The sequence below is a fragment of the Trichomonascus vanleenenianus genome (genome assembly GCF_965637985.1).
Source record: "Trichomonascus vanleenenianus strain CLIB 3782 genome assembly, contig: TRVA0_099S, whole genome shotgun sequence".
Lineage (NCBI taxonomy): Eukaryota > Fungi > Ascomycota > Dipodascomycetes > Dipodascales > Trichomonascaceae > Blastobotrys > Blastobotrys vanleenenianus.
In genome coordinates this window covers 1-12,894 of record NW_027481789.1, presented here as the reverse complement: position 1 = coordinate 12,894, position 12,894 = coordinate 1, and the positions used below count along the sequence as shown (strand labels likewise).

The 12,894-nt window shown below is 48.1% G+C and overlaps 4 protein-coding genes and 1 pseudogene across 5 annotated transcripts; 2 read left to right on the top strand and 3 right to left on the bottom strand.

The window, feature by feature from the left end:
* Window positions 1-1,896: 1,896 nt before the first annotated feature.
* Window positions 1,897-5,013, bottom strand: TRVA0_099S00188 (uncharacterized protein; the record flags this gene model as incomplete). The annotated part of the gene is made up of 1 exon (XM_076687952.1): window positions 1,897-5,013. One exon carries the CDS (start codon window positions 5,011-5,013, stop codon window positions 1,897-1,899), a length of 3,117 nt encoding a protein of 1,038 aa, XP_076537818.1.
* Window positions 5,014-5,272: 259 nt separating this feature from the next.
* TRS130 (transport protein particle complex II subunit TRS130) lies at window positions 5,273-8,713 on the top strand (the record flags this gene model as incomplete). Its single annotated transcript, XM_076687951.1, has 2 exons — window positions 5,273-7,937; window positions 7,986-8,713. The coding sequence occupies 2 exons, from the start codon at window positions 5,273-5,275 to the stop codon at window positions 8,711-8,713; spliced, it is 3,393 nt and encodes a 1,130-aa protein (XP_076537817.1).
* A 19-nt stretch (window positions 8,714-8,732) lies between these two features.
* Window positions 8,733-9,464, bottom strand: HEM4 (uroporphyrinogen-III synthase HEM4; the record flags this gene model as incomplete). The annotated part of the gene is made up of 1 exon (XM_076687950.1): window positions 8,733-9,464. One exon carries the CDS (start codon window positions 9,462-9,464, stop codon window positions 8,733-8,735), a length of 732 nt encoding a protein of 243 aa, XP_076537816.1.
* A 556-nt stretch (window positions 9,465-10,020) lies between these two features.
* RKM3 (protein-lysine N-methyltransferase) lies at window positions 10,021-11,604 on the top strand (the record flags this gene model as incomplete). The annotated part of the gene is made up of 1 exon (XM_076687949.1): window positions 10,021-11,604. One exon carries the CDS (start codon window positions 10,021-10,023, stop codon window positions 11,602-11,604), a length of 1,584 nt encoding a protein of 527 aa, XP_076537815.1.
* A 115-nt stretch (window positions 11,605-11,719) lies between these two features.
* On the bottom strand, window positions 11,720-12,892 carry TRVA0_099S00100 (annotated as a pseudogene). Its single transcript has one exon. A coding segment is annotated over exon 1 (1,173 nt).
* Between the last annotated feature and the right edge of the window lie 2 nt (window positions 12,893-12,894).

Sequence of the window (12,894 nt, the reverse complement as noted above, 5' to 3'; positions counted from 1 at the left end):
ATGTCTTACAGAGATCTTCGCATTTTTTCCCTTTTTCCATTTAGTCAGGTGATCGAGACGAACTATGATTGGTGCATGGTTAACTGACTAAGCCAACGCAATCGGGGTACAATGGGAGAAAAAAAAAATACATAATCAACACATACTGTACCGCGGTTGGAGACAACGCGGGAACAGCGAGTGTTGTAGCTTTTTGTGTTGTATACTATAGCTTTTTGCAATGCATTTTCGTGCATTATCTTTGAAACAATTGTGCGTTATCGCGCATATATTTGTGCGGCTCATGCGGCTTCAGCGCACTAAAAGTCGAACATTGGGTGTTCAAAGCGGAGATCGATGAAATTTCGTGATGGAGCCTCTGCAGTACACTGCATGCGTGCACATGTATATGCATGCATGTTTATTCTGTTGGAAACTATAGATAAATAGATCCAGACGATAGATTCCTATTATGGCTCCTGGGTGTTGGAAGTCAAATATTAATTACAAATTATATCTGACCCTAATTTATATAAATTTAAAGTACAAAGTTAGACACGATTACCGAAAGTGTCTACATTAAAGACGGTAAGTGTTGAGGTATAGCGGTTTGGTGAGTGACCGGAGTGGACAGGCCCGGCGAAGTGACCGATGCAGACAGGCTCGGTGAGTGGCCGAAGTGAAACGGTTCGGAGAATAAGCCGAGCTGCGGAATCGGAACATCGGCGGAGAATCGCACCGGTAGCATGAAAGATAAATTGAGGGAATTCCCCATGGTTGGAGAAGTAAGCAAATAGACAGTAATGCAGGAACTCACCGGGGACCAAGTCTCTGACACACAACCAGTAGCTGCGACAGAATGAATGGATAAGGATCCATTAATCTAACAGTAAGGAAAGGAAAAGAGTAAATAGAGGAATCGTGGCTCTTATAATAGCGATTGACTTCGGGATGGAGTTAATGCGTTCCGAGGAGTTAGCACATTCCTAGGAGTCTACCTCTTGGAGACGCCCCCTTCAGGGGTGGATCCTGGTGCTATCTTCTCTGGCACCAACATATTCTGCATGTACATGTATACACATACACATGCTGCTGAAGTATAGCTGATACGTATCTTAAGTTAACAATTGTGTACGTGTTGAACTATAGATCGATGTACCGTATATCAAATATATACCAAAGATGACGGAATCACATACCGGTACAAGCTATATATAGCTTCTGAAACTTTGTTTGCCGAATATGAACACTACGATCGATATGTTGAAATTTCGGGGACCAATGATATTACCGATCGATACTAATCTACCTAGTATACTACATGCCATTGTATGTATGGATTCGACATTTCGCGAAAATTTTATTAATGGCCATTTGGAAATCTCCTCCTCATTTTTGCCTAGTGGCCCTCCCGAGGAGCCTCAAAGCCTCCTCCTTCAGGATATAAACGGTACATTTTACTAACTAACGTTCCTCAGCATGAAAGAAGGGCTCGAAAAATCGCGCGACCCTCAAAATAGGGTCTCATCCAATATCTATCACACCTTCCCGTATCGGTCCCATCTGGTCTACAAGCCCCAGCCCATTTAGACCTTTATGCTCGATTTTGTGAAAGTTGTGGATTATCAGATCTACGCACTATCTTTCTCAACTTTTACACTACTGTACTACTTTAGTAGATGAACAATGACTGGAATTTGGAAGTTAACCCTGTGCTATCTTTGGAGATGTCAATTAGTGTAATATAACATTTAACATTTGATAGCAGACACTTTCATCTCAAATATTTCGATCTAGTTGGTGTAACCACGTCCATAATCTGTAAGTCATCCGAAGATGCTTATAGCAAGGTTCATTAATCACGGAACTGAAATAGTACGGCATAAATAAATAAAATAAGATAATTACACGTAATATCTAACGTCGGTTGAGGTTCACTGTCCGTCTAGTTTTCTTCCGTGAGCCAGAACCAGAGCCAGAACCTTTAGTCGACTTTGTCTTCTTACTCTTCGGGCTGGAAGCCTCGTCAGCATCATATAGCTTACCGCTTCGAAGCACTCGCGGAGGTAGCGCAGATTCATCGCCTTCATTGGTGCCATCTTCCTTGGTATTCTCTCTGGAATCATGGCTACGAGTTCTCATTCCAAGGGGCACGTCGGTTGGCACATCAGTCTCTAGCATTTCCTTGGAGCTGCGCTTCTTTGCTACTGTCCCTTTCTTCTTTGCCGTCTCATTGGGCACCTCAAGAGTAGTATCTTCATATCTCCCGTTTCCACCTGTCCGCTTTGCGCGGCTTCTTGTGCGTGGGGGAGAAATTGTTGTGCCTTCTGCGGATTTGATGCCAGACTGGGATACATCAGAGTGTCTATTCAGGGCTTCTTTGCCATCCTTCTTCAACTCTGGATCAACCTCAGCCGTCGAGGGTTCAGGCTCCGGTGCGCCAGGGAACTGAGAAACAGGGTTACCATCTTCTTCGTCCTGAATGGATTCGTTCTCAATTTCATTCATAACCGCTTCCTCCATCGCCCTGAGCTGACTCTCGCTTGGGACATCTTCCTCTTGATCAGCGACAGATTTGGCTGCCTCGTCCTGTTCGTTTTCGATTGTTGCATCCTCATCAGGAATAGGAGGGTTCGAAAGAGGCTTCTCAGGCTCATCCTGTACCTCGGACAAATTTTCCTCGGAAAGAGTAGCTTTAGGCGCTGCGGCCTCCTTTGATTCAACAGCCTCAATGATCCCTTCCAAAGGCTGCTCTTCAGCACTCGCAGGGTTGTCCTGCATCAAAATATCGGCCTCATTATAAGCATCACTTTCGGTTTCAGCTCTGGTATTTTCCGACTCTTCCTCTCCATCCCTATCTCCAAAAGAGGTTAAATTCTCAGATACCATCTCATCACCGATCTCGGCAGTGCCAGGCTCAACATCCTCAGCAAGCTGAGGTCCCTCTTCGACGATCTCTTCAACAGTGAAGTGATGCTCAACGTATTCGAAACTTGCCTCTTTTCCCGCAATTTCAGAAACTTCGACCTCTTCGACAGTAACGTCGACTTCCATAACGTCCCCAATTATAGCCTCTTCAACTTCCTCAGCAGTAACCCCAGAGTAGTCGGCATCTAATCTGACTTTCTTGGGTGAAGGCTCAGACGACTCCGGCAATTCATTGGGAGACTCAGGTTTGTTGAGGGCCTTGTTGGAGAAGCCAACGAACTTGACTGGGGTTGGCATTAGACGAGTTGGCTCTTTCTTGGGCGTCGACACGTCTTTCATCGGATTGAACTCCCGAGGTGAAGACGCTTTTTCCGACTCCTCGAAATTTCGCTTCAAGGTCTTTCGAGGGGCCTCGGAAAAATCGTCAGTCTTTCCCTCAGATTTCATCTCGCCGAATGAAAAGTTGACGCTGAGACGGTTGTTGGCGGCGAGTTCCGTCATAGTCCGGTAGCGATCTAGAGCTGGAGCGTTATCTGCCGCGGACACAAATGGGTTCAGCTCTTTGAGTGACTTTACGGTAACTGGAGTGGGCTTGCTTCGTTTGACCATCGTAGCCAAGTCAGGGTGAGGCTCGGTGAGTACGTCAGAGCGCTCCGCAGGCGACACAGGCAGCTTTTCTGGGCGGTTCTCTAGCGGCGGCTTAACCGGGGACCACGGTTGAGGGGGAGCAGGAATAAACGCCTTTTCAGGCATAGCAGCAGTCGGCTCCATATCACTGAAAATTGCGGTAATGTTTGGAATGGGAGAAGAAGGTTTGGCGATGTTTGGCTCGTGCACAACTTTAGCCTCCACCGCGAAATGCTTTTCGTCCTCCATCGCGTGCTCCTGTTCGTTCTCTTTCGAATGCTCCTCACCTTGCTCTTCTGAGTGCTCCTCGTCTTCCTCTTCTGAGTGCTCCCCTTCCTCTTCTGAATGCTTTTCCTCTTCCTCCGAGTCGAGAATTTCGATGACATCAGAATCTGAAGAGGAGGCAGGTACATCGCTATGCTCGCCCGGCTCATTAGTGCCAATATTTTGGGGGTGATGCTGGTGATGGAGGTCACCATATGCAAACATGTTATTTTGGTCGTGCACAAGCGCTGAATTTGGGGCGTGGATCGGGAAGTAATGGTCTTCATAAAACGCTAAACTTTCGTCGACCCCTTCCACATCGTGCTCCATACCTTCCATATCCTCTTCTTCCATATCTCCCAAATCTCCTGAAGACTCAATTGCCTCTGCTTCCTGTTCAATTTCCTCCTCATCTGCACTTCCATAGAAATCGTCGTAGTTTGCGGGTACTTCCGCCAATTTATGATGCATAGATGGCTTTCCTGGCTGAAGATATCCGTGACTGAATCCATCTTGGTACTGGGCATATCCAATCTCCGCTCCCAGATCATCGTGATCAAAGCCTTCGTCTTCGTCTTCGTCTTCCTCCTCCTCTTCTCCTTCCTCCTCTTCTTCTTCTTCTTCGTTCTCTTCAATTTCATCCTCTTCATCACTATCCAGCAATTCAACAACAGACTCTTTGTCCTCCTCTGCTACCTCCTCATCCTTCTCCTCTGAGTACTCTTTAGCATCAGAATAGATCGTCGTATGTCCTTCGTCTGCATCCGAATAATGATCTTCCTGGTCCTCAACCTGGCCCTTCTCTTCCAAAGTCCTAAACAATCCAGTTCTCTGCGGTGAATCAGACTTGCCAGGAGTGAACCCAGACTCTACAAACTCCACCTGTCCCTGATCTGGAACTGTGTTCTTCTTGTAATACCGGAACAGAATATCCCCGAGCTTCTGAAACGAACTGGACTCCTTCACTTCTTCGTCTTCCTTTTCTTTGCGCAATCTTTCCTCGCGCTCCTTCACTTCGCTCTCGATCTCAGATTCAAGCTCTTCATCACGAGCAAGCGCCGAACGACCCCGCAGCCTCAGCGAAGTCAACCAACCAAGCAGATCATCGCTCCTCCGCTTGGGGACAGCCCCCGAATTGCCGCCGAGCTGCCTCAGCGGAGATGGTCGCGAGGATACACTCCGCCGCAAGTGTGGAGGTAGCTGCTTCCGGTCCATTGCAAATCACCAAAACTGGCCAAACTCCTTTGATTTACCGCAGTTGCCAATTCTCTAAACGGAATTCCTGACTAACAAAAACCAATAAACGACCAAGAACTCCTGGATAACGGGTTCTGAACGGCTTATCACGCTTGTCGGGGTTGGCTTGTCGGGCGGTCGCGATTTTGTGACATTCTGGTGATGACCGGCGCGTGCGCATTTACTATGGGACTCCACGAAGCCACGCGACACGTCCCACTATTAAGCCCGTGAGCCAATGTCGAGGACGAAGATTGCGTATTTCGACCCGCTCGGGGTGTACCCCGAGGTCCAGGACGAGATCAAGTCCAAGCTGCCACTGGTAAACTTGCACTGGAACCCTCCATCACGCCCATTGAGGTCAATTCCGTCTCTGGACGTTGATCTGGTCGAGGAGACTGCAGTACATGAGGTGGCTCCGAAGCACCAGATGCTGGGGCTGTCGTCAGCCCCGTACCTCAAGATCATCTTCGTGGCCTGCGAGGATAGCGAGACGTACAAGAACTCGGTGCGCAAGATGATCCGCGAATGGCTGACCAACAGCGTCAATGCGACACGGGACCCGACCGAGTGGCTTATCATCCACTACGTCCGCCCAGGAGCCAAGCCTGTGAGCGGCAACCGATTCAAAACGTCGGTATATGACAAGGTGCGGGCCGACTTCAATTCCGGCTCCAAGAAGGACCGGTGTGTGCAATTGCGCAAGGAGTACTCGTCGGAGCTCGAATACATGGAAGCGTGGAGCGATATTATGACACGCATAAAAGAAGGAGTGCTGGAGGCATTTGGAAGACGTGTAGATCTTTATGAGGATGAAGTAGCCAAGCTGGAGGCTAAGAAGACCGTTATGGGGTGGAACTTTGGTACTTTCTTCTACATGAAGGAGGGTCTGGCGCTCTCTTTTGAGAATATCAGCCTATTTGAGGATGCATTAATGCTCTATGATGAGCTAGAAAGTGCTTTCTCTACAGCCTTGAAGCAGAAGAATGCGACCTTCTTCGCATCAGTGGGATTTGACTTTGACAAGCCGCCAAGAACGCCCCTGGAGTTGCAGAACGATCCGGAAATGCGGCGGCAAATCATGTCTAACGAGATATCGCTGTTCGACTTCTACTGTTACCTGTTTGGCCGTCAAGCGTACCTTTTGCTGATGATCAGCAAAGTGTCGTCGTCACCATCTATTTCAGCCCTCAAAATCGGTGAGCTGTTCCTTCGGGTGCGTTCATTCATCACTGAAATGAGCGGACTGCAACAGAGTAATCGTAAACATCCGCTGGTGGCTGCCGAGTGGGCCTATGACGTGGTCAAGGAGATCCTGCGGGAAACAGAGCACGTGAAAGACGGACTGGCCATAGAAGTCGCCGAAGGTCGTGGAGAATTGCAGCTACTGTGTCGGAAATCGCTCGAAGTGCTAGCGGCAGTCAAGGGATGGAAGATAGAGGGCCCTCTGGCTGATGTTTCCCTAGATGAGGAGCATGACGAGCACAATATTAAAGAGTATCAAATCCTAAACGAAGAGCTTGTTCGCAACCTCGAGTCAAAGGACCTCTTTTTCGGGGAGTATAGATCCGAGACCAAGGTGGCTGCAGCCCAGTTTGAACTCGCGGACAGAATCCGCACTGTAAATCGGCTTTCTGCGCAGCTGGCTCTGCTCGATTTCCAGCTCGGGAATTATGACTCCGCATGCAAACAGTTAGAGAGCATTCCGGCCCTTTATAACCGTCAGGGATGGGACCTGGTTTCAACTTCGCTGCTCTCGGTGTTTGTGCAATGTCTAGAAAAGCTCGGCCGGAAGAGTGATATCTTGCTTTACTCGTTGGAGTTGATCCGCGACTACAAGTACCTTTCCCCTGGTGAAATTAAAAGCTGTGTGTCCAACATCCACCAGCTCTCTGACCAAGTGGAGCTCAAATCGTCTATGGAAGACTTCTTTGGCGTTAATGTCATTCCATTCATGGACAACTCTGGGTCAAACCCCTACAGCCATTCTCTGGCTGTAGAATTCTCGAGCCTTGTGGGCCAGTCTTTTGAATTCGAGCACGGGTACTTGACGCTGGTAGACTCAAAGGCTAATTCAGCGGAAAAGCTCGTTCTGTCCGCTGAAAGCCCTTCCATTAAAGGTACTGGCAAACAGAAGATCATGTTCAGCTCCAAGAAGTTCGTCAAGGGCACTTTTAAGGTCGACTCTCTCACTCTAATGCAGCGGAAGTTGACATTTGTAAAGTCCTTTGACACCCCTCTCGTTGTCGAACTCTTCCCTAGTCCTGGCCACCTTTCGGTCGACCTACGACTGCCCAAATACTACAATCTCGCAGAACGCAAATTCAATCTCGTTATCAGCGCTCCGACCGAACTCAAAACATGTACGGCCTGGTTCAAGGGCCTGACCACGGGTGCTAGAATAATCACTTCGCGTGTCCAGGCAGACACGGGTAGTGCTGAGGAGGTAAAGCCTAGCACTGTTAGTGTTGGCAGCGTCTCAGGCCGCAGAACCCTCTTCATTCCATATACCTCGGAAGCGGATATCACTAGTGTTTCAGTCAAGTGTGTGCTTGAGTTTACCACTGAGGACGGGGAGAAATATCAGTATGTGACCGTCGAAGATGTTTTTGTGTCGCTACCGATCGATGTTAGCGTCCATGACTTTTTCAAAACGGCCAGACTCTTTTCCAAGTTTTCTATTTCCTGTCGCTCTGCCTCACAGCCTGTAAGGCTGCTCAAGTCGACCCTTGGTGAGTCTGATGACTACTCAGTCAGGGGACTTTTAAGCGCTAGGCAAGGAGGCTACGTTGCATTCCCAGGCGGCCCAGTCTCGTTTGTCTACAGTATCACACACAAAGGTGACAGTCCCAGCAGTGGCAAGCCACTCGCATTGAAATTGCTGCATCGATACATCAGCGACGGTACGTTATTTCCTTATTATTTGCTCTCTTGCTAACTTTTGATTTTAGAGGTTTACGTCGTGCTTTGGAACCGCCTTTTCTCTTCCTTAGATGAGGATCTGAAAGCATTTGAGTATATTATTAAACCAATTGTCAAATCGATCCCGGTCGATTTAAGGTCAGCAGCTCTAGAACGAAAAATCATACCCAATGTGAATGAGCTGGAAACTATATTAAAAACCTCCAACGCCTTGGACAATATCCCGGTGTCTAACCAGAAACGCATTATAGAAATTATCAGGGCGCTCACGATGGAGCCATTCGATATGCCAACCATAACCTCACTCCAGGACGCATACGAAGACATTACACATGAACTGGAAATCCCAGTCAGTATACCCAGAGTTGATATTGTCCATGGCATTGAACTATGTCTTCCAAAGACAAGCCATTATGTTATCGGCCAGACCCTGCCTGTAACAATGATCATAGATTCTGATATGCGATGGTCATCGACTCAGACGGGTGAAGAGCATTGGTTCGCGTATGATCTGCTAATCCAGCAAGACACATGGGCCATGACTGGAAAGAAGAGGGCCAAATTCTCTGTTACTAAAGAGTCGGGCAGGACCGAAATTGAGTTCGCTCTTATCCCATTAAGAACTGGCAAGCTCAATTTGCCCCAGGTTGAAATTTCGACCACCGACACGGAAATCAAGATTGAAATCGAAAACAGAAACGGCTGTGAGACCGCACTGGTGGTACCAGAATTTGATCGGATAACTAAAGTCTGGTAATATCAACGGCTTCTCTATACTATTTTGTACTACTAATGGCATTTTTCAGACTTTCTGGACTCGGTTTTGCAGCCATTGCCTCGGTCTGAAAGCCATGCTCTGACAGGAATTCCTTAGTCGTAGGCCCAATTGCTGCCAGTCGATATCTGTCTCGTGGAATTTGCTTTAAGACTTCGGTGATGGTCTCGCCATTCGCAGGAGAGAAGAAGACCACCCACGGACGCACAGAGCTTCGCAGCTCCTGTTTGAGTCTATCACCTGCATCCACCGGCACTGTCTTATAAACAACAATTTCTCGTAAGCTTACTCCTTCTTTATTATTGAGTGCATTAGGAATAGAATCCCTTCTCGTCTCACCGGTGAAAAAAATGTAGCTTTGGTGAGGTTTTCGAACTAGAACCTGGGCAAGAATAGAGCCGTTTCCGGAATCATCGCCATATACCTCTTTGAAATTATGGCTCCGTAGCAAATCAGCAGTAGCCGGCCCCACAGTATAAATTGGCTTATTCAACACTATGTTTTTGTCGGGAACTCTATCCAATTGCGCTGCCAATGCTTCTACAGCTCTTTGTGAAGTGACAATTACTGCCTGGACTGCTTTGAACTCGTCTCCACAAAGATACGCATTTAAGTACTCCTCGTTCGTAAAAGCATGGTTCAATAACGGAATATAGCGCGTATCTTCACTTAAGTCTGCGTACAGATCACTCTCGGATCTATTCTTTAACAAGAGGACCGTTTCGTTGGACATTATTGGCTGGTCGAATCGGGGGTCCTCCGAACGGCTCGACATTTGATCTTTCAGCGCACGCAGATCAGCCAAAATCTACCACTTTCTAGATACCCAGTACACTACGGCCGAAAAATAAAAGACAATAACGTTAGCGATAATCTATCGCTGAAGCATGACCAATTGTGCACGGTACGGGGAATTCACACTCTACCAATAATATTTGACTGGCTTTGGCCCAGAAATCAGCTTGTTTCGCAAGCCGTATATATACCATCGTGGCTAGACCAAACTACCTGTAACCGTACCTTCCAAGTACCGGCACAAAATCACGCTATGCAGTATCGAAGCAGTTGACTTGTCTCTACCTCATATTAATATAAAACGATTATACGTCATTTCTATTCTATGCGATTTCAAGTCCAACTACCTGATATAGTACTCGTGGTTGCGATCGATAAAGTCCGATGAAATAGAAATGCATGTTTTGAAAATTTCGTCTGCGGCTTTATCGCAACTTGTCTAGTCTATCAACCGGCGGCATCTACCAAATCTCTATATACAATACATAGACAAGATGTCCAGTTCGTCAGAGCAGATCGATGACAAGTACCAGGAGCTGGTTAAATGGATGGTCGAAAACAAAATCGATCTGAGCTCCTCACTGAACATCGCACCAAGTAAACTTGGCGGCTACGGAGTGTTCGCCAACAAGAAGATTCCAAAGGAGACCTTGCTGTTGACAGTTCCAAAGAAATGTGTTTTGAGTCCTGCAACCTGTGGCATAGCAAACCTGCTGGAGGAGCATGAGCTTGATGGAATGATCGGGCTTACTGTAGCATATATGTTTGAGAGAGCGCAGAAGGAGAAGAGCCCTTGGTATCCGTTCCTACAGACAATTGACGAAACTCCAACTAAGCAGAGCTTGCCCCGGTTCTGGGCTGAAGAACAGCAGGAGTGGCTGACAGGTACCCAAGCTGAGCGAATGGGTGGGCTGGATGAGAGTGAGGTGTCTGTAGCGTACGAACAAGTGATCGAGCCGTTTGTATCCAAGTACAAGTCTCTTTTTGAAGGCATCCCAAGTTATAGCACTCTGGACGGTTATAAGACGGCCCTGATGAATGTATGCTCACGAGCGTTTGAGGTAGACTACTTCCGAGGACTCTCTTTGGTGCCAGGTGCTTGCTTGTTTAATCACAGCGATAGCGAAGATGTTCACTTTGAAGCGGAGAGCCAGGTCTGTGACGCCTGCGGAAATGCATACTATTGCGACCATATCGCTTATGAAGAGTATGTGGAGGCGCGAAGGGCCGCTGGTGAGCCTGTTTCTGATGATGACGAAGATTATGAGGAGGGCGATGATTCTGAATTTGAAGATATCAGCGATGAGGAAGAAGAACAAGAGAATGGATCTGCCATTAACGATATGAGTAATTTTGTGGATGAGGAACCAGGAGAGGAGGCTCTCCAACTGATTGATGTAAATGAAGAGGACGAGGATAGCGACAGTGACGAAGATACCTGCGATATTCGTACAATTCGGAATATTTCGTCTGGCAAGGAGATCTTCAACTCGTACGGGGACATGCCTAATGGAATTCTCATTTCACGTTACGGGTTCGCCATCTGGGATAACAAGAACGAGTCCATAAGTCTCTCGGACGAGATTATGAGCCACATCAAGACGGACGACCTCAAGAAGCGACACAAGTGGTGGGGCAGACATTTCTATACCGCCGTCTACGGAATCTCGCCGGATGAATATGAGGGGGATGATGACGATATTCCGCATCCCGAGGCGGTTACCTGGGAAGATGTCGCTGAAATCGATAGCACTGGTCGGCCAACCAAGGGCCTACGAATGTTGCTGAATGTTCTGAGCATGACCCCAAAGAAGTTCATGCTGCTGCATGCCAGAGTAAAGCGAGGCAATTATTCCGCATCACCGGACTCCTTGGCGGCTGAAAGCAGATCTCTGCTCAAAGCACTCATCAAACGTCGTCTGGCGAGCTATCAGGACGGGAACCTTTCGTCAGCGGAGTACAAGCGCATGTTAGATGCGGCCACTGGCTCTGACGAAGACACTGTCCGTAAGCGACTGGCAATCACCGTTCGAGGAACCGAAAAACTTGTCCTGGAACGTGCCCTCAAAACCCTATAACAAAACACAAAAAATTCATATATATACAATAGAGCCAGTCCTTTTGTTCTTATATATGCCAGTGGGACAGCATTAGAACAGGGGGCATCCTCCCCTTCTTTGATCCGTTATGGTCTTACTGGGTCTGCTGTTGTGACGATGGTTGAGATGGCGGCTGCTGCGAAGGTGCCCTCTTCGACTTTTGCTGCTCAGCTTGGTCCCTTCTGCGTCGGCGTTTGGCCTCAAAGTCGTGCCATTCTCCGATGTTACTGAGATCCAGCTCTCGCGGGACCGGATCTTCTTTGAAATATTCATGCTCAAGGGCGCCTTGGGCAGTTATACGTTTCTCAGGGTTTACAGTTAGTAGTTTTTCAGCAAGGTCAAGACAGGCGGGAGTAGGTAGTACCCCATCCAACACGTCGTTCAGCCGGTTCGGCAGGTCTTCTTTCGGCTTGAGCAGCTCGTACCACGGCAGCTGCATCATACCTTTCCACTGGTCCTCAGACGGCGTACCCATGATGCTGTAGATAGACTGGAGCTGGCCGATTTCGTCCTTGGCATGGAAAAGGGGCCTCTTACGGAATATTTCTACCAGCAAGCAGCCCATGCCCCACACATCAATGCAGCCGTTATACACCGTAGCGCCCAGAAGGAGCTCGGGCGGTCGATACCATAAAGTAATCACACGGTTAGTGTAATGCGCGTTTGGGTTAGACAGGTCCACCGATCGAGCGAGACCAAAGTCCGCCAGCTTGATGACTCCCTTGTTGTTTACAAGAATGTTGGAGCCCTTAATGTCTCGGTGGAGAATACCCTTATGATGGAGGTAGCAGAGGCCGTCTACCATCTGCTTGAACAGGAATTTTGACTGTGCGGCATCAATATCAAGGTCCTTATTGGACAAGATTCCAGCGAGATCGTGGTCCATGTACTCAAATGCCATATAAATGTCCCCCTTCTCCGTCATCATTTCCCTCAGAGAGACGATATTCGGGTGTCTCAGCGACTGGAGCAGTTTGATCTCACGGACTGCGGTAATAGGGAACCCGTCGCGTTCAAGCTCCATCCTCAACCGCTTCAGTGCGACGGTGCAATTGGTTGTAGCGTTACGGGCTTTGTACACCTTGCCGTAGGTTCCCTCGCCGACCTGCTGTACCCGCTCGTAAATAGACGCCTTGCGGTATTCCAGCCGGTTCTCAGGACTTGGAAGCACCACAGCGTTCTCTTCTTTCTTCGGCTCCGGCTTCTCATTTACTGTCTCATTGTTGTTATTGCGACGGTTCTTGTTCCGCCGCTTTTGTTTGTTGGTGC